The 23,606-nt window shown below is 42.2% G+C and overlaps 2 protein-coding genes across 3 annotated transcripts in view; both read right to left on the bottom strand.

Annotated features, from left to right (window-relative positions):
• The window catches only part of crocc2 (ciliary rootlet coiled-coil, rootletin family member 2), a 30,778-nt gene extending 12,033 nt beyond the window's left edge, over positions 1-18,745 (bottom strand). Inside the window, exons 1-17 of the mRNA XM_069704039.1 lie at positions 17,829-18,745; positions 16,943-17,096; positions 16,669-16,784; positions 8,345-8,512; positions 8,162-8,245; positions 7,255-7,358; positions 6,039-6,183; positions 5,494-5,600; positions 4,750-4,956; positions 3,817-3,913; positions 3,545-3,634; positions 3,311-3,445; positions 3,017-3,216; positions 2,443-2,625; positions 1,898-2,042; positions 1,650-1,796; positions 1,339-1,566 (exon numbers count right to left, since the gene is read on the bottom strand). Of these exons, the coding sequence (XP_069560140.1) occupies positions 1,339-1,566; positions 1,650-1,796; positions 1,898-2,042; positions 2,443-2,625; positions 3,017-3,216; positions 3,311-3,445; positions 3,545-3,634; positions 3,817-3,913; positions 4,750-4,956; positions 5,494-5,600; positions 6,039-6,183; positions 7,255-7,358; positions 8,162-8,245; positions 8,345-8,512; positions 16,669-16,784; positions 16,943-17,096; positions 17,829-17,885 (2,367 nt within the window). The 5' untranslated portion in view covers positions 17,886-18,745. The remainder of the gene's footprint in view (positions 1-1,338; positions 1,567-1,649; positions 1,797-1,897; positions 2,043-2,442; positions 2,626-3,016; positions 3,217-3,310; positions 3,446-3,544; positions 3,635-3,816; positions 3,914-4,749; positions 4,957-5,493; positions 5,601-6,038; positions 6,184-7,254; positions 7,359-8,161; positions 8,246-8,344; positions 8,513-16,668; positions 16,785-16,942; positions 17,097-17,828) is intronic.
• Positions 18,746-18,781: 36 nt separating this feature from the next.
• klhl30 (kelch-like family member 30) lies at positions 18,782-23,563 on the bottom strand. 2 transcript variants are annotated; one of them, XM_069704037.1, is made up of 8 exons: positions 23,347-23,563; positions 21,728-22,575; positions 21,440-21,641; positions 20,785-20,871; positions 20,490-20,645; positions 20,021-20,209; positions 19,165-19,310; positions 18,782-19,031 (listed from the first exon to the last, which is right to left on the bottom strand). In XM_069704037.1, the coding sequence occupies exons 2-8, from the start codon at positions 22,499-22,501 to the stop codon at positions 18,783-18,785; spliced, it is 1,803 nt and encodes a 600-aa protein (XP_069560138.1). In that variant the 5' UTR covers positions 22,502-22,575; positions 23,347-23,563; the 3' UTR covers position 18,782. The 2 variants fall into 2 exon arrangements, with proteins under 2 accessions (XP_069560138.1, XP_069560139.1); XM_069704038.1 differs by lacking the exon at positions 23,347-23,563 and adding an exon at positions 23,120-23,297.
• Between the last annotated feature and the right edge of the window lie 43 nt (positions 23,564-23,606).

Below are 23,606 nucleotides of genomic sequence, written 5' to 3'. Positions count from 1 at the left end.
AAGAATTACAAGGCATTTTTCACGAAGGGGAGCGTGACCTGCCAAGATTTAGAATGAATCATCCAGCCTTTACATTTTACAAACACTGAACTCTACATCCTCCTCTTTTTGCTGTTATGAAGCATAAATTAAACAAACTTGAAGTGCTTTGTGTTGGCGTATAGGAACTACAGAGTCATAATAAATGCAATGCCTGAAGCAAAACAATAATGATTAGTGGGATAAGGACTTTTTTCTTAACACTTCAGTTACTACGACACACCACAAGTGCTACAGAATAGCTAGAAATAGAAATAATAAGCTGGGAATATGTTGATGTGCTTGCTGAATTGTTTTAAGCATCTGTTAGACTTCAAAAAATAAGTATTAGAGGTGCTGAGGAGAGGATTCATCTATGCACCCACCCACCCATCCATCCATCCACCCACGCATCCACCCACCCACACACTCATCCATCCATCAACCCACACACCCACCCACCCATAGACCCACCCACCCATCCATCCTCGTATTGTTAATCAAACAAAGATAATGCTCTATTTTGAAACCGATTTTTTTTTTTTTTTTTTTTTTTTACTCTAATCATCTTCTTTATGTTTTTAAACAGAGGCTGCCAATCAGTGTTCAGTATAATCAATAAGCTCTCAAAACAACCTGGTATTTAATATTTGCACACAATGTCTGTCAGCCTCTCTTTAGGTAAATATTAAGGTGGATGAATTACACCAATGTTACGGACATGAGTGACACCCAATAAGGGGACGAAACATGAGCTTAGTGCAGTGGAGGCCACTCCAGAGCTTGTTTTATCCGAAAGTGATTTATTTTTACAGAAAAGCTATCTGAAAATGTTTGGATGGAATTTGTAAAATTATTTAGGTTTGCTATATTCTAGCTCAGATCAACATGAATATCCCAGCTTCACATTCAGAACAGATAATAAAACAGGAAAGGATTCCTGTCATTCTTTAGGGGACGGAGCAGGGAGATCTGTATCTGCTGAGGACGAATGGGAATACTTTAGGTGTTAATTTATCGGCACATTCACTAAACCCCAAATGGATATTATGTGTCTATCTATTTATCTTTTCCAGTTCACATTTGTTCATGAAGATCCTCTGCTTGTTATTTCCCAAGTTACTCATAAAACACACATCGGGGCTCAAACTGCTCTCCACATCCCATTTGAAAAATACACGGCAGATGTGTGAAGCAGCTCCTATACATTCTAATGTGACAGCGAGCTCCATGAACCTGCTGAAAGCTATTAATAACATCAACATAGCTCTCCCGGGTGGTGGCACCGGGAGGAGTGTGAGTGGCCGGAGGGTCCCTGACCTGGGAGTGCTTCTCCAGGGCCTGAGCTTTCTCCCTCTGCAGGAGGCTCAGCTCTGCTTCGAGCCTCTGGCAGACCTGTGAGTGGTTGTGTGAGATCTCCAGGGCTTGTTTCTCAGCAAGCAGATTCATCATCTCCTTTTGTGCCCGTGCTGTGTCCTCTCTGGCCGCCGTCCGCTCCACTTCGGCTTCCCGTCTACGCTCGGCAAGCTCAGTCTTCTCCCCTTCTGTCTGGAAAGGAAACCAAATTATTTCACTGCTGTTATGTTCACTGCCTTCCATTAGTGTTTCAGGGCGAGTACACGGATACTGACCTGCAGCAGAATTCGATTGAGCTCCACCTTGTCTTGGGCTAAGCCTTCACTAAGGGCAGCCATTTTGGCGAGAGAATCTTTCAGGGCACCCTCTTGTTTCTGCAGTTTGGTGAGGGCGAACTCCTGTGCAGCACTCTGGGACTCCATCTGTGGAGTGAATCATTAATATTAGAAGGACATAAACAATCAAAACCCCGGAGAGGGCCGTCCAGTATCAGGATAGCTGGAGTAAAAGCACAGCAGTTGACCTTCGTGAGAGCCAGAGCGAGGCTGGCCTTGTCATCCTCCAACACCTCCTTCTGCAGGGCGACATGACTCAGAGCCTCCTTCACTGTCACAAGTTCCCTCCGCAGATCTGAGTGCTTCCCTTCAAGCTCTTGCAGACTTCTCTCACTGAAACATAAAATGTATCACATAATAACTTTCTCACACTGTTTCGGTCCCACACACAATCCTAATCTAACTTTGAAAAATGGATAAATGTTGGTGCCAAAGGCTTGAACGCTGAGTTTTGTTTTTTTTTGTTTGATCGCATGTCCTGCTCCAATTCTCAGTTAATCAAATTTTTTAGCAAAAGAAACCCCAAAAAAGAGAAAAAAGTATCCCTCTTGCATGAGTGCAGTAATGCTATGTAAATCATTTACATTTTCCTCCAAATGTCATCTGGGTGCATTGCCGGCCGGAGAATGACATGTGTTACTGATCTGAACTCTAAACAAACGGAGCTTGAAAACAATCACGCTTGACAGGATGTGTGTTGTATAATGGTCATTCTCTGGGCTCGTGTTTGTACCCTCTTTGGGCCTCCATACGCTGGCGTGCCAGCTGCATCTCCAGATCCTCCCTCTGCTGCCTCAGGAGGTCCCGCTGTCTCTGGAGCTCCAGCGATGAGCTCCGCTGCACCTCCAGCTCGGCGTGCTGGGAGTCCACCTCCTGCTGCAGCCCTGAGAGCAGCTTCTCCATGCTTCCTTTCTCACTGTGGACCAACAGAGAGGCAAAGGAGAAGAAAGAGACAGTTCATGTGTAAAGCCAGTTATTGCAAAATTCATCATCACACTAATAAAACCATATCAAACCACAAAACACTTAACAACAAAATAAAACTTCTTTTTACAATTTCAGTACATTTAAATATGTTCTGATAACGATCTGCATTATTAAACATCCAACATTTTTTTTAAAAGCAACATTTAGGCATAATGGCAATTTCAAGATTGAAGGAGAAGGATCGAAGTTGTGCTCATTTCATGAAACTCTTCTTTATTCGGAAAACATTACGCTTCTTCGTGTACTAGGAATTTCAGAAATACCACAGTCACAACGCAGTCTCATGAAAAAGGATAAGAAAGTGCTTGATCACGGTGTACCTGGAGATGAGCTCCACTGAGCAGCGATATCTGCTGTTGTCTCTGAGGCTTTCCTCCAGAGCTTTCTTAGCCTCCTGACTTTCCCTCCTCACTTCCTGGATCTCCTGCTCCAACCTCCTCCTCTCGGCGTCCCTCTCCTGTAGGTGATCCCGCAGCGTGTCCACCTGCTCCAGAGCAGCTTCCAGACATGCACGCAGGTCCTGCGGTTGTATGTGAGTGTATGATTGATTAAGTTAAATGTCATTAAAAAGTGTTGAGAATATTGTTTCTCTGAAATAGATACATTTGTTATACCTGTGTTTGTTTCTGGTGCTTGGAGAGAGCGTTCTGTACAGCTATAACGACAGGATTCCTCAGAGGAGGCCGGCCGTGGAGAGGTGAGGAAGACACAATGTCAGAGCCACAGCTCTCACTCTCACTGCCAACCAACTGGAAATCAGTTAGAGTGGAAATAGAAAAGGATTTATGTCCTCATCTGCTAACAAAGTGCACAATTTCCTTAGGTTCAGTACTTAGTTATGTTCTGACCTGTTGAACATGGTATAAAGTCTTTTGGAGGACTTGGACCTCTGTGTGAAGTATTTCCATCTCTGCTTTATCCTCTGTTCTCCTCGTCTCCTGAGCAGGAAACCATTTAAGTCAGATAAGCAGCACACAGAGAGCGAAGTCCGACATTCCCCAGACAGGAGCCCTCTAGACTAGGAAGTTGTGGACTTTATCAAAGCCTAAAGTTCAGACTAGAGCCAATTTAACCCTCTTAACCACCCGTCAATCTGCCACCTCCCACTGCTGATTCCCACCATCCTGTCCAGACTGATGTGCATGGTGTTGAGGCTTGCATCCTTCTCACTGTTCTGGCTCCGGAGATGCTTCAATGTGTCGGTCAGTTCTAGGACTCTACACAGACCAACGGGTATGGAAATGGACAGAGAGAAAGAGAAAGAGAGAAAGAGATACACACACACACACACACACACACACACACACACACACACACACACACACACACACACACACACACACACACACACACACACACACACACACACACACACACACACACACACACACACACAATTCCTGAGACTTTGAAAAGAGAGAGAGATTGGCATGTATTCTTCCTACTAGACCATCAACACTATCATATTCTGCACATAGAATAGTGGGATTAACAATTACTTTTGATGATGAGATCAAAAGCAGTTTAGATCCAGAATACAAAAGCAGAGACATTCCTGCAGTCGTCTAACTAAAGTGCACAAGAGATGGTAGAAAGAACGTGATTCTTTTATATCAGCACAACAGCACCAGCTCACTGAAACTAGCTTGAATGTCTACAGCATGTGTAGTTCTGAGGTTTCATCTAGGGGATTAAATTTGGCTTTCCTTTCAGGCAACAGAAGAATGTGATCAAACGGTTCCACTATACATGACCTCAAACTCAGAACTTCTATTTTAGTTTGATGTATATTTCAGTTTATTTCATTCTGACAGTCCACATCAGTTCTATTAGCCCACAGACTGTAGGAAAATGAGTCCTGAGTTTATGGAGAAAAAATAATTACATTCCGAGAGATAAGTTTTGGGCTTTTTCAATTAAACTTCCAATATTAACTTTAAAACTATCATCTAATGGCCATTAAACGAAATTAAGTTATTTTGGCTGCCATTTCCACAAGACTCCTTATTATAAACAGACCCAGATAGATAGATAGATTCGGAGATGACGTTACCTGGAGTTCAGTTCGACTTTCTCTGCATCCCAGCGACCCTGAAGCTGCATGGCCTCTTTTAAGCTTCCTTTAAGCTGCCTCTCCAGTGCTGACATCTCCACACCACTACAGGTGCTCCCTTGTGTTACTCTGGCCTCTAAGTTCATACAAGCAACATGTAGCCGCCGGCTGGCAGCGACGCACTCCCCGCGCACATCGGACAGAGTTCTGTTGAAAAGGGTACAACACGGATTACAGAATGCCCCATAACATATGAAAGATCTGAAAGGGTAAGGAGCAATGACATGCTGGTTTCATTCATACAGTTGTGAGCTATTAGTCTAATTAAAAAAACAGTCTGTTTGTATTTGAAGATGATGGATGTCTGCTGTGATTAAGCTCTGGGATCAGGGCTCACTTTGAAGTCTTCAGTTTAAATTACAGTACAGCCTCTGACACGACAAAGCTTTTACAAAAAAATGACTCTTCAATACAGTGGTTCAACTTTATAAAAGCCAAGTGTTCCTCAATTCAAGAGTTCAAGCTTTGTCCTGATGGATGATTTCAACAGTGAGCCCAGGCACCTTAAGCCATCTGTCCCCCCAGTGAGGAAACAATAAGCAGGGGGACCAGCGACCCTGCTGACCTCTTCCACTTTGATCTCTGGCTGAGAGATGGATTGTAGTCACAGTCTTGAGTGTGAGACACAGGAGAGGTGGAGGTTCTTGTGTCACCGGAGGGATTCTGGCAGCGCGCCACACTCACCTGTCAGTGAAAGTCCTTAGCTGGGTGAAAGTGCTCCGCAGGGAGGCGGCCTGGCGCCACAGTGCTCTGACACGAGCCTGTTCACAACTCGACCGGGAGGCACACGTCTGCAGAGACGAGCAGACGAGGGGACTAGAGGCTGGAGGGTAGGTGGGAAGGTTTGCTTGCAGCAACCTTTCATGTGATTGTGATCCCAAACAGATGCAACACTGGAACTCCTGCACTCACACTGGCACCCATACAAATAATCGGATTTCCCTGAATCAACAGATGTAGCCCATTTACAGCACGAACGCCAGATTGTTTGTACAAAGTTTTCCTCCCCCTCAGCAGTTGGAATGTTTTCACAGGAAACAACAACTCAAAAATCATAGCAATGAAATGAACAGGGAATGAGAGTGAATTGCCGAAACTGGCTATGAATGGAATTCCTACCCCATGTGAACTCAACAGGACTTTAATTGCACAATCTGTGCGCAGGAAGGGATGAACTTGAGCTCGGCCTGTTTTTTTCTTCCCGACTTCATTTTTGTGGTTTTTCTCACCTCTTGCTCTCTGCGTAGACGAGTATCACACAACTCGACGTCTTCTCGGGCCCTCCATAAGCTCTCTGTCAGCCCCTTGTTGACGGTGCCTGCCTGCTCCAGTTGCTCCCGCAGCATGGAGTTCACTTGGCTGAGGTCGGCACACCTGGAAACAACAAGTCTTATGACACAATGACAAATGATTGTCTTTACATCCTTCTATAAACCTCGCCACAGCACCCAAACTTCAGCACATCACTCGTACATCTCTAGCCTTTAGATCCACCCTCGCTAACCGCACTCACAGGGTGAACATGTGCGACAGTTTTATAATGTCTGTGTCAACTTAAATTTAATTTCAACCAGATCTACTTGTAGAGTCATTTACAAAATGTTTACATCATTTTCACACTCAACACACACCCAGTAAAGTGACGCACGCCACATTGTTGTGTTGGGTTATCTGTCTGAGAGAGTGAGACCCATGTTTGCATGTTCGGGATGATATTGTGTTTAAAGGGAACTGAGATGTGATGAAAGAAGGATTCAGTGATGCCACTGTGTAAGTAATGATTGCGGACTTATCGCTACAATGTACTTATATTACAAAACACTTTAGTGGTTAGCACTAGTTAACTCCACAATGAGTGATATTTTGGGGCAGTAAAATTGATCAGTTCCTGGCAATGTTTCAAGCATGGGTATTTGAAATAAAGCTCCATAATTGTACAAATCATGGGGCATTAAAATATGGCGTCAGCTCAAGAGGCTGGCCCACACTTAATGTGAAACATTATTAAAGTGCTTTGGAGAACAGAGCCAACAACAGTCCCACAAATTTTCTCTGACAAATTGGATGCTGAGGTTATCTGCCAGGGGCAGGTTCTGCCTTCTCCCTGCAGCAAGGGCAGCGGAAAACTGCAGGGAAGCTGAAGCAGCTGCTGGGAATAGCTCTGCTCCACACATTTCTCAGAAATATTTTGACTTAACTTCTTCTTCTCCACAGGAAACAGACAGAAAACAGGAGCACATTTCTAATAGGCGTATTCATGAATGTACTGTTCTAAGTGTGGTGCCAAATAGAAACTCCCTGCTGAGGCAGGTTTTCTGATTCCTGCATTCTAAACTTTGTGCACTTTTCCCCTGAAATGTATTATTTATGAATACAGAAGCTGCACAAGTTTCTTTATTGGCAGGTTAACCTCGCTACCTGCTCTGCATAGTGCCCATCACTCACCTCTTCTGCTCCTCCTCCAGCTGGACACACTTATTCTGGAGAGTCATGTTGAGATCCAGCTCTGCCCGCTGCTGACGCTCGGCTGAGTCCAGGTGGGCCTGCAGCTGAACACACACACACACACACACACACACACACACACACACACACACACACACACACACACACACACACACACACACACACACACACACACACACACACACACACACACACACCACCACTACTACTGGCATCCTGATAACACTTCAGTATATGGCAGCAGCAGAAGGTTAGCAGCACTGAATATTTATGAAACAACATAATTACAGAGTAAATCTACTAATACAAATATCTGCGGGGGCTACGCAGCCAAGAATAATATTTAGATGAATTAAACACATTTAAACAAAAGTCCAAATCTTATTCACAACATGACTGGTCTGTCCATCTGTAAGTCTTAAATTGCCTTCTATTTACAACATAATGCAAATATTTACTGTCATTTATTTATTATTTGAGTGGCCAAATTCACAACGAGAGGACAAAACCAATGTTTTATTTTCCAGTTAAGTATGATTCCTTTAGTCATTGTCTAAATGACTTTTATAGTTCATAGAAAAACACTTGACAAAGTATGTATTTGTATTAATTCTTATACGGAGATATAACGACTGGGCCGTTTCATGTTTAAATTAATTTTAAGTCACATTGAAGTGATAAACATGAGTTGAACACGTAAACATTGTTTAGAATTTTTTGTAAATATTATAATATCAATTAGTTCAAACCATTTCAGTGTGTTTGTATGTGAGGAGCAGACTTGCGTCTAGATGAGCCTAGTGAGCCTATTAGACTTAAATCTGGACATTAACTGTATATGTAAACAATACTAATTATTCACGGTGATGCTGCCGTCTAGACGCACCAACAATCTCGTCCTTTCAGACTCTGAAGTCTTCTCCAGCACCTGATCTTCTAGTTCCCCACACCTCTTCTTGTACTGAAGAACCTAGCATGTACAAACAAAGGTAAGGTGCACTGTTAAGCCAAAGGAACTCTAACTCTCACATATGAGAATGCATGAATAGTGAGATCCATTTCTAGCCACCTTGGTCTGCAGCTTCTGAACAAGTTGGGCTTGTCTCTGCTGGGCTTCCTGGTAGACCTGCAGTTTTTGTCTGTAGGACTTCTCCTTGTTCTGTAGCTGCATGGATCCTGGTGGTACACTGTCCTGGTCTGAGTCCGCTGCTGACTGCAGCATCAGTATCTGATCGAGCTGGACAGAGAAGCAACAAGGGGGCTTTAGCAGGTTGCACATCAGTGTACACCAGCATACATGCACTTTGTTTTGTTTATAAGGTACACCTGTATAATCTTGCAATCCATTGCAGAAACTGTGCCATCAGTCTTTCCTCTGCAAAATGTATCATATTCTGTTTAACTAAAAATGGGTCAGAGAGACATTGATGGACTCTAATCAATTTTTAATGCTAATTTAATGCTACTTTTTAATGCTGTTCTCGTTGATGGTGTTGAACTGCATTCCAATAAAACAATATGTCAACTTCACTTTTCCGAAAGATAGGGTGTATTGCATAACGCAATAGTTGGGCTAAAAGATAAGTCTGAGTTCAGATGAGTCAGTTTTCCAATAGTCCACTGTGAAACCTGTTCGAGAGCAAGTAAAGTTAGTGCATGGGAACTTTGCTGAATGCATTTTTCATGTATTCTATAAATGCATGTTCATGCTAAAAAAAAAACAACACCTTTCTGTACAATCAAACATTTGTGATTACTCACGACATGGTTCAATGCTGAATTTCATTAATACTTAGGAAAATAAATATTCATATTGTATGTCCCCCACAATAACAATGATCAGCATTTGATTGGATAGAAAAATCTAGAAAGCAGCAGTATTGGCAGGGTTAACAAACAAACAATGGCTAGTTTTAAAGATGGGGTTTAGGTAGGACACAATTCATGTCAGGCTGTGGAGGTCTAAGTGCAGCATGTTTGTATCTTGGTGTTTATGCCTGGATGGGTGTATCTGTCAAATGCATCTAAAAACACAGATACAAATGTCCTGGTCTTTCTCAATGTGGATTCTCATATTCTCTCCCATATCTGAAATCCAAATGTCCTGTAACCTCTCAACCTCATACAACCTAAACTCCCTGTGCACCACCCACTCTGTATCCTGGTGCCAGACACCCTGTCCTCACTAATAGAAACCACATGGCCCTGGAGCACTACAACACTGCGTGCCTCCAGCTGCCCTTGCCGACTTCTCATTTAAAAAGAGAGGAAGAGAGCGAGAGCGAGGGAGCCCCCTCCCCTGTAACACACTCCAAACCACCATCCAAGCCCTTCAAATCAACTCTGCGACCCACCCCCTCCCTCCTCTCCTCTGTACCTCATCTCTTCTCTGGGTGCTTAATCTCTCCAGCAGGCTCCAAGAGAGCCAAGACAATAGTCTCACTGTTCAACACTGGACCCAGCCACTTCGCCACCATTATTAACACATTTTCAAATGCCCTTTTCAGAAATTTATACTACAAACTACACCGACGGCCATCACGCACTTGGCTCTGCGCCTTTTGGTGTTTTTCTCTGAGGACCCGGAGAGCACAAAAACTTCTTTTACTGCCCGTTGTTGAGGTGACAGCTTTAGGGACTGAAAAGGGAAGAACAACATGGGTGGAGTGTTTGAAACACACACAACTGCAGCAGCTGTGTTTAAAGGGACTCCTGGAAACAGCTGTGTGTGGAGCCTTAGTGATTATGCATCTTTTCAAGTATTTGGCACAACTATAGCAATAACATGGACTTACTAACAAGCGTGCATTTAATAAATACACCTTGGATGCATAGCCATAGAGCACAAAGCTTACCATAGCACATAATCTACAATTAAAGACTTGTAGAAAGATATAATGCGGATGCAGTGCAACTCATACAAATATATCCAAAACTAAATCAAACTCATCCTGATAAAAAGACACTCATAAACACAAAAGACTCAATGATCTCCACATCATTTCTCTGTCCCAGAGGTACACAGTCAACATCATGGCTCAAATACAATTGGTGACGCTAGTGCAAAAACAAACAAACAAAAAAAGTTCTGTAAAAGGGCACCAAGTGAGCACATCATACAATAACACTTTGATAAGGTAGATGTTCAAAATATTTCTACGAGAAGGTGAGGCAGGATTCAGATGAAGGATCCTTGTCATTTCAGTTCAGGTTGTACTGATACATTTTCAACCAGCAGCACAATGGAGAAATATTTTAACAAGTGTGTCCTTTCTTGTTTGTGCAGACAGACAAATGCACACCTGCATGAGCTGACACAGGCCTGCTATTTGTTTTACATTACTACAATGATCAACAGTTGTCGGCAGTAACACGTAGAGTAACAAAGCCCCAACGATGTATTTTAGTGAGTAATACTGAATATAACAAAACTTTGTCTGCAAGAAAGTTCCAAAGTGCACCTTCACCAGCACATAGCCCCCAACAAACTTGTAGGTAATCAAAATATTTAAAAAAAAAATCATACAAACAGTGAAACTTCTAGAGCTGCAAACTGCAAACTGTCATCAGGTCACTGTCATATCACAACTAGACATATAACTTTGATCATTTCTCACATGTCCTATTTTTTCCTTTGGACTGTGGGGTCTGCAGGGACACACCACATCCTCAGGAGCTGGACGGTCATGCAAATCTCACAGCTCTGTTTCTACATGGGCAAACTGGGATATACATTGTCATCAGTGTTTTACAGATTAAGTATGTGCAGTTCAGATCTGTAAACAACTGTCACTGCTGTGGACTGCACCCTCCCCACAGTACCTTGCTGTGCACTCAATGACCAGGTGTCCCTGGCAACTCCTGAGGGTCCCCGCCCTGCCCTGATGTGGCGGCTTGTTTGCGCTTTTTCATACATGGCTGCAGTGTGTGGGCTCCCTGCCAGCGCCTCACCCCTACACCGCACACTACAGAGATGACGCTTTTTTATGGTTTCTCCCCTGTCAGCTATAAAGCAGGAGGCCGGGGGCTGCTCTGGATTAGCCATGCTCCGTGCAGGAAGCTCCCAAGAGGGCGCCATAACAGTCTGGTGAGGAGACCCCCACCTTCACGAAAACTCTCCTACGCCACCATCTTCCCTTGCATCATTAAATCTCATCACCCACAGCTCCAAGTGAGCTTGAACTCCTTGTTCTTCACAACACACCCATACAGTGGTGACTCTAAAGGCAAAAGAGAGAAGCCAGTAATCCCAGTCCTCCATCTGCCCTAACTCCAGGGTTTACAGGGCTTACTGGGGGCCCAGAAGTGTGCTCACTGAACACCCTTTGCTGTTTATGATCTGCTTCAGAGTAAAATCACTCTTGAGCAGCCTCCACGGCTCCTTAAAGAGAGCTGAGCTCAATCCCACTGTAGCTGAATCCTTGAGGTCATCCGCTGCCATTCTGCAATGATGTCCAAAATGCATTTCATTCAAAAACAACCTTTATGTCATGGTATGTTTTATGCCTCCATATGGTTGCTATGTTTTTTTTTTTAATTTTTTATTTATTCCCAAGTATCTGTTTCTTGAGCCCTGCTTATGGTTCCAAAGTGTAAGAATTTTTTTTTTTTTTTTTTTTTTTTTTTTTTTTTTTTTTTTTTTTTTTTTTTTTTTTTTTTTTTTTTTTTTTTTTTTTTTTTTTTTTTTTTTTTTTTTTTTTTTTTTTTTTTTTTTTTTTTTCAGGCTCTTAAAATGTGCTTTGAATTAGCTTTTTTTTTTTCCTTTCTTTTTTTTTTTTTTTTTTTTTTTTTTATATTTCTTGATATTTATGATTTGTGCCACTCCTTGTATTGTCTCTTTTGATAAATATTTCAAACAACATCAAGGGATAATATCGCTTTGATTCATCTGCCAACAAGCAACAAGAGAATCATTTTCAAGGCCCTCATGAAGGCTTTGGTGTTTGGGCCAAATGTTGCTGCCTTGCTCATGTGGTAGATCAAAATCCAATCCATCCAGTTACCAAGTTATGATTACAATATTCTCTAACTGACCTAATGTCACAGCATATGGAGATCTGATAGCTCACCTGTTTATCTAACAATTCAACTGGGTTTTGTGAAAAGTCTTAAGATTTGCTTTGCATTTCCAAAGTTGTTTTTTAAACACGTGTGGATCTATACCTGTTTTTAAGACGGATAAACACTTTAAAGCACATCCAGAATCCAGTCCACGACCTCAGACCTCTTTCTTTCTATCTCTGGCTCACCCAGGGTGACATCTGGCCATGTGTGCACAGTCCAGCCAGCATGTGAAGGGTTACAGCTGCAATCGTTTTCTCTGGCTTGGCCTAGGCCCAGAGGCTTAATAAAGGGAATTAATGGAGTGCACTATCTGTCAGATTCCTAAACACAGCTGGAGCGGATGTCCATCGCCCCCAAGCTGCCCAAAAACTTACTATCCTACTTGAACAACATACCCGCTCCCACCCCTCCCCTCACATTACCTCCTGAGTGCTGACTCCGTGAAAGAGCCCCAGCTGATTGTGAAAGCTGTTTATGTATCATCACTGATGGTAATTACACAATGTGGGATAACAAACAGGGAGAATAGGAGAGAGGAGGAGGGACTGCTGTGAGCATGTTGCTGTGTAGTGAACTCTTTGGTCACGGGGACGGCTTCTGTAATGGCATACAAGCGAGCTGTGTAAGTATGGCAAACTAATAATACATGCTGTGTACTCACAAGCATGTGGTCCTGCAGCACTTCATGTCCCCCCCCTCGGCAAAGACAATGTCATACATACAATCAGTTCAAGACTTCACATCTGATTAGACATTTTGGACATGTGAAAAAGAACTGAAAAGTGTGCTTTATGTTTGCCTTTAAAGTCAGGTAACACGAGAAGCCCAGCGTCAAATGCTGAAAGGTTTAATGGAATACTTTCATCACAAATTCAGTTTTCAGAGGGGCTTTTAAGCATATTTTCTCTGGGGAGGGCAATTAATTTTTACAATTTTCATTGATAGTTGAGAGAGTCAGACTTTTTGGCAGTGTTCCATTCAAACTGCAGCCTAAATGAATGGGTTAGTGCCAGCAGGGAAAACAAACTGGAAACAGAGGGGGGTAGCAGGGTAAAAGAGGACAGTAACACAATCCCTAAAAACAGACTTTATCTGCTCCAACTATGTTTGACAGGCTTCTTATGGGGAGACTCAGGGGATTCAAGATTCCAGAGGGCAATGGCAAATGGCAGTTGGTGTCAGAAATCATTCAGCGGGAGTTATCTTTATCCAACTGACTGCCACACCGCAGTATTGTGCAGGCCGTCGCTTAAGTGTGCGGGGAGTGGAGTATGAATGTCTACGTCTCAGAAAATGCACAGTGGCAGGGCTCCAAAAGCAACACAGAGGGTTCAGAATTCACCCCGACATGTTCCCGAGGCCATCCGACTCACAAACTGGGTCAAGGTTTATCCTGGTTCAGGTGCAATTTTCTGGGGTCACCAGAGATCACGGAGCATGACAGAGGAAGGCTTTCAGAGTTGCCTTAATAGTCTTCTGTCAGCTCAAAGAGACCCAAGAAAATCTGGGGGGAAAATTGGGGATTATGGATGTTTCTAAACTGTCGCACATTTTTTGGAGGATCAACTTCCACTGAAATTATGACATATGCGCTATCAACGGGGGCAACTTTGTTTCCAACTGAAAAACAACACTTTAAAGGAATAGTTTGACATTTTGTGAATATTTGATTTCTTGTGGAGAGTTAAATGTGAGGATCGACACCACCCCCATACCACAACATAAGACGTTATAGCCAGCAGATGCTTAGCTAGGCTTAGTAAAAATACTGGAAGCAGCTATCCTGGCTCTGTCCAAAGTCTGCCACCACCGATCCAGCACCTCTAAAGCTCAATAATTATCACATTATATGTCTCTGCATTTGCGTAATATTTTCCATAATTTTGAAAGATGGGATTCCCTGGAGCCTCCTCATCATTGAAAGGTTGTCAATTGAAAGTCCACTGTCACAAAATCTGCGGGAACTTTACTAAGTAACAAATATATAGTAATGTTTTGTAGATGGGAAGATTAAACCCCATGGAGAAAATAACACCTTGTGTTTTGTATTTGTCTTGGCACTGTATATATTGGGTTTGACAAATTGGAATGAAAAGTACAGTCATGTTGCATCAACCTGATCACAAAAGGTAAAAGGTAAGTAAATGGCCCTGAAGTAGTTACAGGAGCTGTTAGTTTGGCTTCCGGAACTGCAGGGGGCATACTCCCGCTGTCAGCCTGCAACTGTATATGGCTATTACTGTATGGGAATGGTCATATCTGGTCCCCACTTGTATAGAAAACACACAACCACAAACTGTAAAAAGAACATGAGCGATCCACTGGGCTTGTACTTCTATCCTTGAGAGAATGTACAGAGGAGAGTTGCAAATTATTAAGACAAAGTCAATTACAAAAATCCATGTAAATTATCTAGGAAAGAAAGTTCAAGCTTGGGTCAAACTGGGAGAAATGCTGACTGAAGCAGTTCTCATGGAACCACAGAGGTGTCAAGAAACTATACGCTGAAAATATGTTATCATTTTAAAAGATAGAAACAAAATGTATGCAGTTCAAGGCCAGCAAAACTAGATTTATGTTTATATTGATATCAATATAAATACTGAATGCCAACAAGCAGAACTAAATTGTCTAAAAAATAGGCATTGAAATACAATGACAAACTAAATAGATCCTACTGTGACATATTCAGTGATTTGATCCCTTCAGCAGTAAATGTTGAAGGAGAAAGCTGAAAACATAAAAGACGGTTGGCCTGAACGTTGGCTTCATCAATTTGCCATAGTCAAAGCAGCATATTTGGCTCCCGGGCACTGGTTTGCACACTGCATTAACATCACATACAAGCAAAGCTGCCAAACAATCATGCTGTGTTTGCAGAACAGAAAATATTTGAGAAAATAATAAGGAGAAGACAGGAGCTTTTACTTGAACAGACGAGTCATGACAGGAGTCTCGTAATGAACCGCTTGACCTGCGAGACACTACCACATACAAAAATGCAGATTCAAATTGCTCCTCTGATGTTTGAGCATGAAATATCAGCAACACTTGCCTCACATTTTTCTGTTTAGTGCTTTTTCACACATCTAAAAATACCAACAAAATAAATAGGCTATATATATATATATATATGCCAAGCTAATTAAGTTATATTTATAGCCATAGTTTTAAAATAAGTTCTCAGAGCAAAGCAAGCAGTAGGAGTTCATTAGATTTAAGCAGCAGAATGAGAGCAGTGTTATCACAAATGGCAGCTTTGTGCACCGTGAAAAATGAGCTTTTTCTTTGACAGCCTCGAGGGAGGAGGCCAGTGACCTTCACAAATTTCCCCAAAACAGCAGCCGCTACACGGAGGGGCAACCATGGGGGGGCAATGGAGGGAGACGCCGGTCCTCGTGAGCACAGGGGGTCTGAGTCTACCTGAGCAGACCACAAGGAAACCCTTCATGAATCACCCTCCCCTCTCTTATTTACACTTACAAACACATACACACACGCACATGTATCCAGTCGCACCCACACACACTCACCTGCACAATGGATGCTTATACAGTACTAACTCTCATTCGTAAACTGTCATACTGCAGCCACCAATTAATTACAAATGTATAAAAATATGTACAGGTACATTAATTCAATCGTGACTTTGTTTATTCTGTCCTATTCCCTGTTAAGTTTTCATTACAGTACATGCAAAGTTGTTTCAATCTTCCTGCACTGTTTGTTTGTTCAGCCTCAAAGGGCTTTCCCCGCTGGAAAGAGTTGTGCTACACTGATGTTGACTGTAACTTTATTCCATTTAAAAAACATGCAGCGTTTTTGCAGTGAATGCTCGAGTGTTTCTGACCTTCCTGATCTCATCTCCAAACACAACTGCATCAAATTTACCCTCGACAGTTCTCCAACTCCTCTAAGAGCTGCCTTAACAAGTGACATTGTAAACAACATTTGCCACAGCTAGGGTGGGAAATAGTAAACATCTTCCGAAGAAATAAGTATTCAGAAATACTAATTGATGAGGTGTGAGTGGTTACACGCTCTGACAAAACACAGAAAAACGACATTTTCCGTGTATTGCAAATGAAGAATGGGTAGATAATATATGTTTCAGCAGCACTTACCTTGGTGACTCACCTGTGCATTCCATGTGGTCTGTTATATAATTTTTGGTGACATAGTTTTAGTTCAGTTAGTTTTTTTCCTTTTGGATTACAGAACAAACATCCAGCTAGAATAGCATGGGTGCAACGGATGCTAAAAATGTAAAAATTGTTCCACATCTTGACCTTGGCCTGAGAGTGTGTTGCTGCCCTGTGTCACTCTTACCCTGTCTGTGAGACTGGTCTGTTTGACTAGAGGCTGGTCACGCTCCATCTGGCTAGGAGACTGCAGCTCCCTCCGGGCCCCGATCTCCTCCAGCTCGCTGACCTCAGAGCTCTCACCTGGGACAAGGAAACAGATCATGCATACAGAAGTGTCAGTCTTACCACATGGGACAAACAGTCATGAGAACTGATATCTAACAAGGCAGATTTTTTGTTTGCACTGGAAGCATTCAGTGCTTTTGTCTGGCAATTACAATTAAAGCTCTCTCTCCTACCAGCAGGCTGCTCAGTCAGGTTGCGGGTGATGATCTGGCGTACGCGAGTGGAGATAGGCATGGCTGCAGCTCCAGATTCATGTCCATCACCTTGTAGTGTCAGGCTCTGTTCTCCTGAGCTCCCGTCAGAGTGACGCAGAGACTCTTCCAACTTCTACAATCACACCAACACATCACTTAGCACAAAACTTTATTTTTATTTTTTGGGGGTTGGACTACAGTTGTAGAAGAAATGTCTTATAGTTAAGTAGCAATAACAGAAATTAAAAGTACCACATTACTTTCTAAATTAATCTCAAGCAAAAAAAAAAAAACAGTGCTTAAAGTGTTAGAGTAGATCCTTTCACATGTTTAAGGTATTAATTATTAAATTATTGTATTATCATGAGTAGAATTTAAAGATTGCAACTGGACAAGTTTTTTTTTTTTTTTTTTACAACTTTACACATTTTTCATCCTTAACAATTTAACATATTTTAGAAGATGAGCATATGATGTGCATGACATGTTTTATAATGTAAAGTGACTACCACCTGTAAGTGCTACGTAACTACAACAAAAATTCATATAAAATGTTGTGGAGCAGAAGTATACGGGAACATGAATAAAAAAAATACACAAATAAAGTATCTTTGAAGTGTACTTGGGTACAGTACAGAAATGTACAGAAACAAATATGATTACTTTCCACTGGAAAATAAAATGCTCTGAAAGTCTACCATAATGAATTTAAGTAATTGACTTATTTAATTCTATATTGTGATACCAGCGATAAATGAACGCGTTGTTGTGTACAAAAAGAAATTCGGCCATCTTCAGTCTAATTACCAACACCTGTCTTCCGTTCATAATAATGTTCTGAATAAATAAAACTGATGTTACCGACCTGAATCACAGCCTCCAGTCCGGGTGAGTGTGCACCTTGCTCCCGCTGACAACTCATTGCAAAGCGGGCCCAACTTCAGCGATGAAACGTGTTGTCGTAACATTAGACGGTGAAAGACCTCGCTAGCTTTATGCTAATCAGTTTTTCGCCAAAAAGCCCTCAAATGTTGAATCAAACAAACAAACAAACAAACAAACCTAGCACGTCATGAAATAATAAAATAAATACTACAGATATGTATGTTGAACAAAGTTAGTACCCGCACTCAGAAAAGGTTTTCGAGTTGGAAAAAAAAAAAAAAAAATCTCAAGACAGAACTTTAAAGTCTGAACTGCAGCCATGCGGCACTACTATAACCCCAGTCGACGTTGCCATGGTGACCACGCGCTTCCGGGCCGTTGCCACAGAAACAGAATGCTGGCTTGGGTGTTTCCATGGCAGGACAGACGCCATGAGCCGACCCACTGGATTCCAGTGGGTTAATGATCAAAGGCACTGAAGGTGAACCCAGCAGTGGTTTGGAGAGAAGATTTACATCTGGTTGACCATTTTTCAGGAACACATTTTATTCATAAATAGAGCATTTCCAGTTGATTGTCTACACAACAACACAAAATAATAATACTTAAAAAACAGTAGCCCACAAACTAGTTCTACTAAGATGTAATGATTCACAAGCACAATTCAATAACGCAAAAGGAAGTCAGATCTCAAACACATGATACGAAGTGTAAATAAACACCTGCTGAGCAGCCAAGCACAACCCTAAAAAAAAAAAAAAAAAAAACCATCCAAGAATACTTGCGGATCAAGTAACACACTATTCTAAGGCACAACGACATCCTGGGATAAACATTCCAATAGCATTATAACATGGATATAAGGGGGACAGGGGGACAGGTCCCTGTGACCCTGAGTTTAACATTATGTTAAATGTGTGCATTTCTGAGTGCATTATGTTGACTCTACGGGGAAAACATCAGGCCACTGGGATGGATCTAGGAAGATGGTGCAGACTCCACTGTAGAACCAAAGTCTTGGGAGGAAGCCCTCCAACTCCCAGGTGTTGGACGCTCGGTTGTAAACCTCCACTTCCACCCCGTAGTCCCCCTCCATACCTTTCCAATGGCCTCCGGTGACAAACAGCTTTCCGCCCAGGGTTACGAGGCCACCGTTCTCATGGAGCATGTGAAGAAGCTGCACCTAAAGAGAGGGTGAAAGAATTCAAATTAGAGGAGTAAAAAACTGATTATTTTTGCTGTGTTATTTTTAAATTAGCATTTACACAGATGCGTGTATTACTTTTCTTGCAGTCAGCAGTGATTTCTGAACCTACCTTCTGCCACATGTTCACCTCTGGATCATATGAGTAAACTTTCTTCGTGTTGTCAGCAACCAGATATATAGTTCCATCCACACAGACAGACCGAGGAGAGGACAAATACTTTGGGATGAAGGGGGAACATATGCTGATCCAGTTATCTATAAAAAAAATTTTTTTTAAAGTTTAACACATACATCAATTAGCAGACTAAGTAAAAAAAAAAAAAGAAACAAACATCCATACTGAAATATATATCAAGGCTGGATTCTGTAAACTAGTAAAAAGAGATGGAAACAATAAAAATGCCACTTCAGACTGATTAAACACAATAACACTAATAATCCTTTCCTCACAAAACTGCTTTATCAGTAAAGGCTGATCACTAATGACAGGCACTCAATATAACATGTATACACACATTTATAGTCCAATTGAAAAGAGAGCTTAACACTAAGAGATCAGCAATCACCATATGGAGAATCATTTTTCTTTTAAATGTCCGACAAAAACTGTTTTACAGCCAACACTAGAAAATAAAATCTCTGTGTGTTATTTCTAAGTTCTAAAGTAAATATAGAAGGAAGCGATATTGGGCAATGCGAGGGTTAAAATACTATAACTAGCAAAGTACAAGCTTGATAAAGAATTGGGGACAAACAGCTCTTTTGACACACACGCAATGGAAAACTGAACATTATTCAGAAGATTGTTACAGATGAATCCACCAGGACTGCATACATTATGGAAATATAAGAACAAATGTTCACATATTTTAAAGATTTGTATTAATATTTGAGTAATAAAAGTCACACAGGAGACATTGTGTTTTAATCTGGCAGAAGTGATACAGTGCTCAGAGCCTCCTTACCTATAACAGGGTTGTAGCACTGCATGGTCAGTGCATTGTATTTGACTGCACACGACCCAATCACATAGAGCTTCCCGTGACACGCTGTGGCGGTGAAGTTTGTCACATATCTTAAGGCGGGGCACGTCAAGGCCCAGGTGTCGTTGTAAGGGTCGTAATGTTCAACCTCAACCCGGTTCGACGTCGTTCCTAAAGGGGAAAAATGAGGTGAAATCATGTTCTCATTGACATTAAATATTCTATCTACAGAGAGATGCAGCACCATGTAACCTTCCCTGCTCTCAGCACCTGGCTGTACTTGACAATATTCCACCACATGGGAGAACTACAAGCCAATTCTTAAAAAAATCACCTCAGAGGAGCGGACGTAAGCAACTGAGGAGCAGATGAGCTCCTGGAGTTTATCAGGCTTTTCCACCGCACTGCAGGTTTGAGGCACCACATGCAAGGAAGATATTTATTTTCTTACCTCCGATGACGTAAATCTCCCCATTGAGCGTTGCCGAAGTGTGGTTAGTGCGAGGCCAGAGCATGGGTGCCACGGTAACCCATCTCCCCTCTCTTGTGATGTACTTCCAGGTCTCTGTGGTCGACCAGGTGTTTGTATTCGAACCTCGCGAGCCCCCTGTCAGACAGACAAAGAGCACTTAGTGAAAAGTGTGACGTGGTTTTGCCTTCCAACACTCAAAGCTGTTTGTTTTTACTTCTTTGATATTTGCCTTAAAGGTTTTTTTGTATAAAAGTGTTGCATACACTTGACTCACCTGTGACATACACATCGTTGTTCAAGCAGACCATGGAGTAACCCCACTTGTTGGGATTGGGGAAATTAGGGAGCTCATGCCACTTTTCTACACGGAAAAGACAAGATAGTTAATGTTGAGGACCAGAGAGTAAAGCAAACTACTGAAGATAAAACTATTCCCAAATACAGTGTGTACATGACAAATGTATAAGAGGAAAATTAGATGCAAAATGTCCTCAAGGACCATTTAGGTCAAAGTAAGTGACTGCTAGTTTATTGCTCGGTGGCCTGAAGCAGTCGTGAAACGTAACTTTTCTGGCAGATGTTCAACTTCTGGCCAGAGCTGTCGTGCCTGCACATAAAACCAGAAATTCTAAAATGGGATGCAACAATCTTTTCCTTAATATCCCATGCGAAAAACATAACGCTTTCCTCAAGTCTGCCCAATAAAACGTTCATTTGAGGAACTGAGAAGATGATCCAATTTTGTCACATCCAGACCACATTTCCGCAGAGCCATTTTTCTGTTAACGCTGCATTTAACGACCATTGACATCTGCCAAACTGTTTTGAGGAATCAGACAGGCATTTCACAACAAATTCGGGAATTAAAATGGAATCTGAAACCTGAAATCTAGCTTGAAATTTTGATAGGAGGAGGATTATTTTTTTACTAGTCTTTGTGTTGTAGAAAGCACAGTTCCTGTGCAGCAGTCTTTGCAGTCTGGGGTCTCGGTCCTCATTTTCATCTGAGTCATCTTCATCATCCGAGTCATCCAGTGAACGACCTCCCATGACAAACAGAACTTCTTGCAGGTTTGGTTGTGGACTCTGAGAGCTCAGTCTGTCCAGATATTCTGGTGCCAAATCCATTTTCTAAAAAAGTAAAAGTCAGAATTGTTGTTGGGAATTTACTCCGATTCATCAAATATAAACGAGAAATTAAGTGTGAGCTCACAAACCTCTCTGTGGAGTTTTTCCACAGCCTCCCTGCAGCTGGGCGAGGCCTGCACCAGACTGTCCTTCAGCAGGGTGTCAGCCAGGTAGTCCAGGCTGAGTAGAAAGAGACGGGACAAGGTGAGGAGTTCAGGAAGGTGGCAGAGTCGAGACTCCTTGTGGTGACTAACCCATTTGAGGATGGCCTCCACACGAGTGCACTCTGACCGGATTTGGAGTCTCTCGTCAGACAGGCAGGACACCAGCCTGTCTTTTCCCAAAAATAGAAACTCCTCACCTTGTTGCACAGACTCCAAGTTCTCCAGGAGGAAGGCCCAGGCTTTGGCCACCACCTCGGGGCAGCCGTGGATCTCCCCAAACTCCAGGATTCCCAGGCAGTTGGTTGCATTGATCTGGTGCTGGAGGTATCGGCTGCACACGGATCGAACGGTCTGGAATTGCAGCTGGCTGGAGGTGCAGATCAAACCCTCCACGTTGCTCTGGTTGATGGTCAGCTTGCCTGTGTAGGCGAAGTCAAGCAAGCAGCTGAGTATATCAGGGTCAACATCTTGAAGCTCCACACGGGCAGCGATGCTCTCCACGAAGTCCCCCGAGAACATGCAGCGGAAGTACATGCTGCAGAGAGCCAGTACGCCACGGTGGCAGGGGAAATCCCGGCCGCCAGCGCTCAGTGTTACGTCGATGAGTTTGGGGTGAGAGCAGAGGGAACGCAAGCCCTCCAGGATGCTCTGAGGATGGGAGGACAGGCAGAAGTCCAGGTCATCCACATTGCGGACCATGATCAACTTCAGCTCAAAATGTTGGTCAGATATTGTTTCAGCAGGGGCGGTCAACAGTTGAGTTCAGCTCTTATCTAAAAGTACAGACAAAACATAAACATGAAGAACAATATCTTTAAAACAATATGAACAATGTTTATTTTTCATAAAAGTTCAGAAATAACTTTACCATTAAGTCCAAAATCCCAAAACTATTGAAATGATTGAGCCTGAGAAAGTGTAACAGAGATTACCAATATCTGGCAGAACAGTCCAGCTAGCATGTCATGGTCTGCTGCCACTTCCAGCTTTTGAAAACAAAACAGCTAATAATACATCCATGAAACAGAAAGTTCCCGGTTGCTAAACACAGAACCACACCAAAACATTTAAAAAAAAAAAAAAGTATTGTTGTTTTTGTGGGGTTTTTGCACTGTCTTTGGTTTCTGTTGGTATATTGTTTGTAAAATCGCTATACGAGTTGAAAAGTAATAAAAAAAAGGTTTAATAACAAAAGAAACCATGGAGCCCAACGGGGTATTTTATTTGGAAGAGACTTTTGAAGTAAATGCATCATACAGAGAAACAGCAACTTAGAAAACAAGCAAACAGCAGGATTATTTTGTTGGTTATAATTACAAAAAATGGTGGTAGTTCGAAAACATGTTCTCCTTATCTATCACCGTCTTAAAAAATGTCTTGATTATCAAACTGTGGCACCACTGTGTAGTTACAATGAGCACAAAGTACCCTTGGCTGCTCTTTGGTGTCATAGTATGACTCATATATTGCCTGACTTACATTTCCTGTCATTATTAACTGTAAAATTAAGTGAAGAATCATCATCAATGAGAAGAAAAACTCACCAGAGAAGCAGAGAATTAAAATGATGGCTCATCCTTCCAGTGGAAAAAAGCTGATTGGAGCGGCTGCTTAGATCAACATGGAGTGAGCAGCATGGCGGAAAGCTTTTGCCAAGTCATTGGGGTGGACTGCCTGTCGTTTCTGCAGTTATTTTTAGGACTGACAGCGACACTGGGCTGAAGGCAGATTCAAAACAACATGTATGGGACCCACAGCTGCTGCTACAGGCACATATTTAGGATTTTCTCAACAGGCCTGCAAG

The sequence above is a fragment of the Brachyistius frenatus genome, unplaced genomic scaffold, assembly GCF_029030835.1.
Source record: "Brachyistius frenatus isolate BFR_SWC_R1_liver_20210118 unplaced genomic scaffold, ASM2903083v1 Contig_49, whole genome shotgun sequence".
Classification (NCBI taxonomy): Eukaryota; Metazoa; Chordata; class Actinopteri; family Embiotocidae; genus Brachyistius; species Brachyistius frenatus.
The sequence above is the reverse complement of the archived record's forward strand: the minus strand, read 5'-3'. Positions and strand labels throughout refer to the sequence as shown.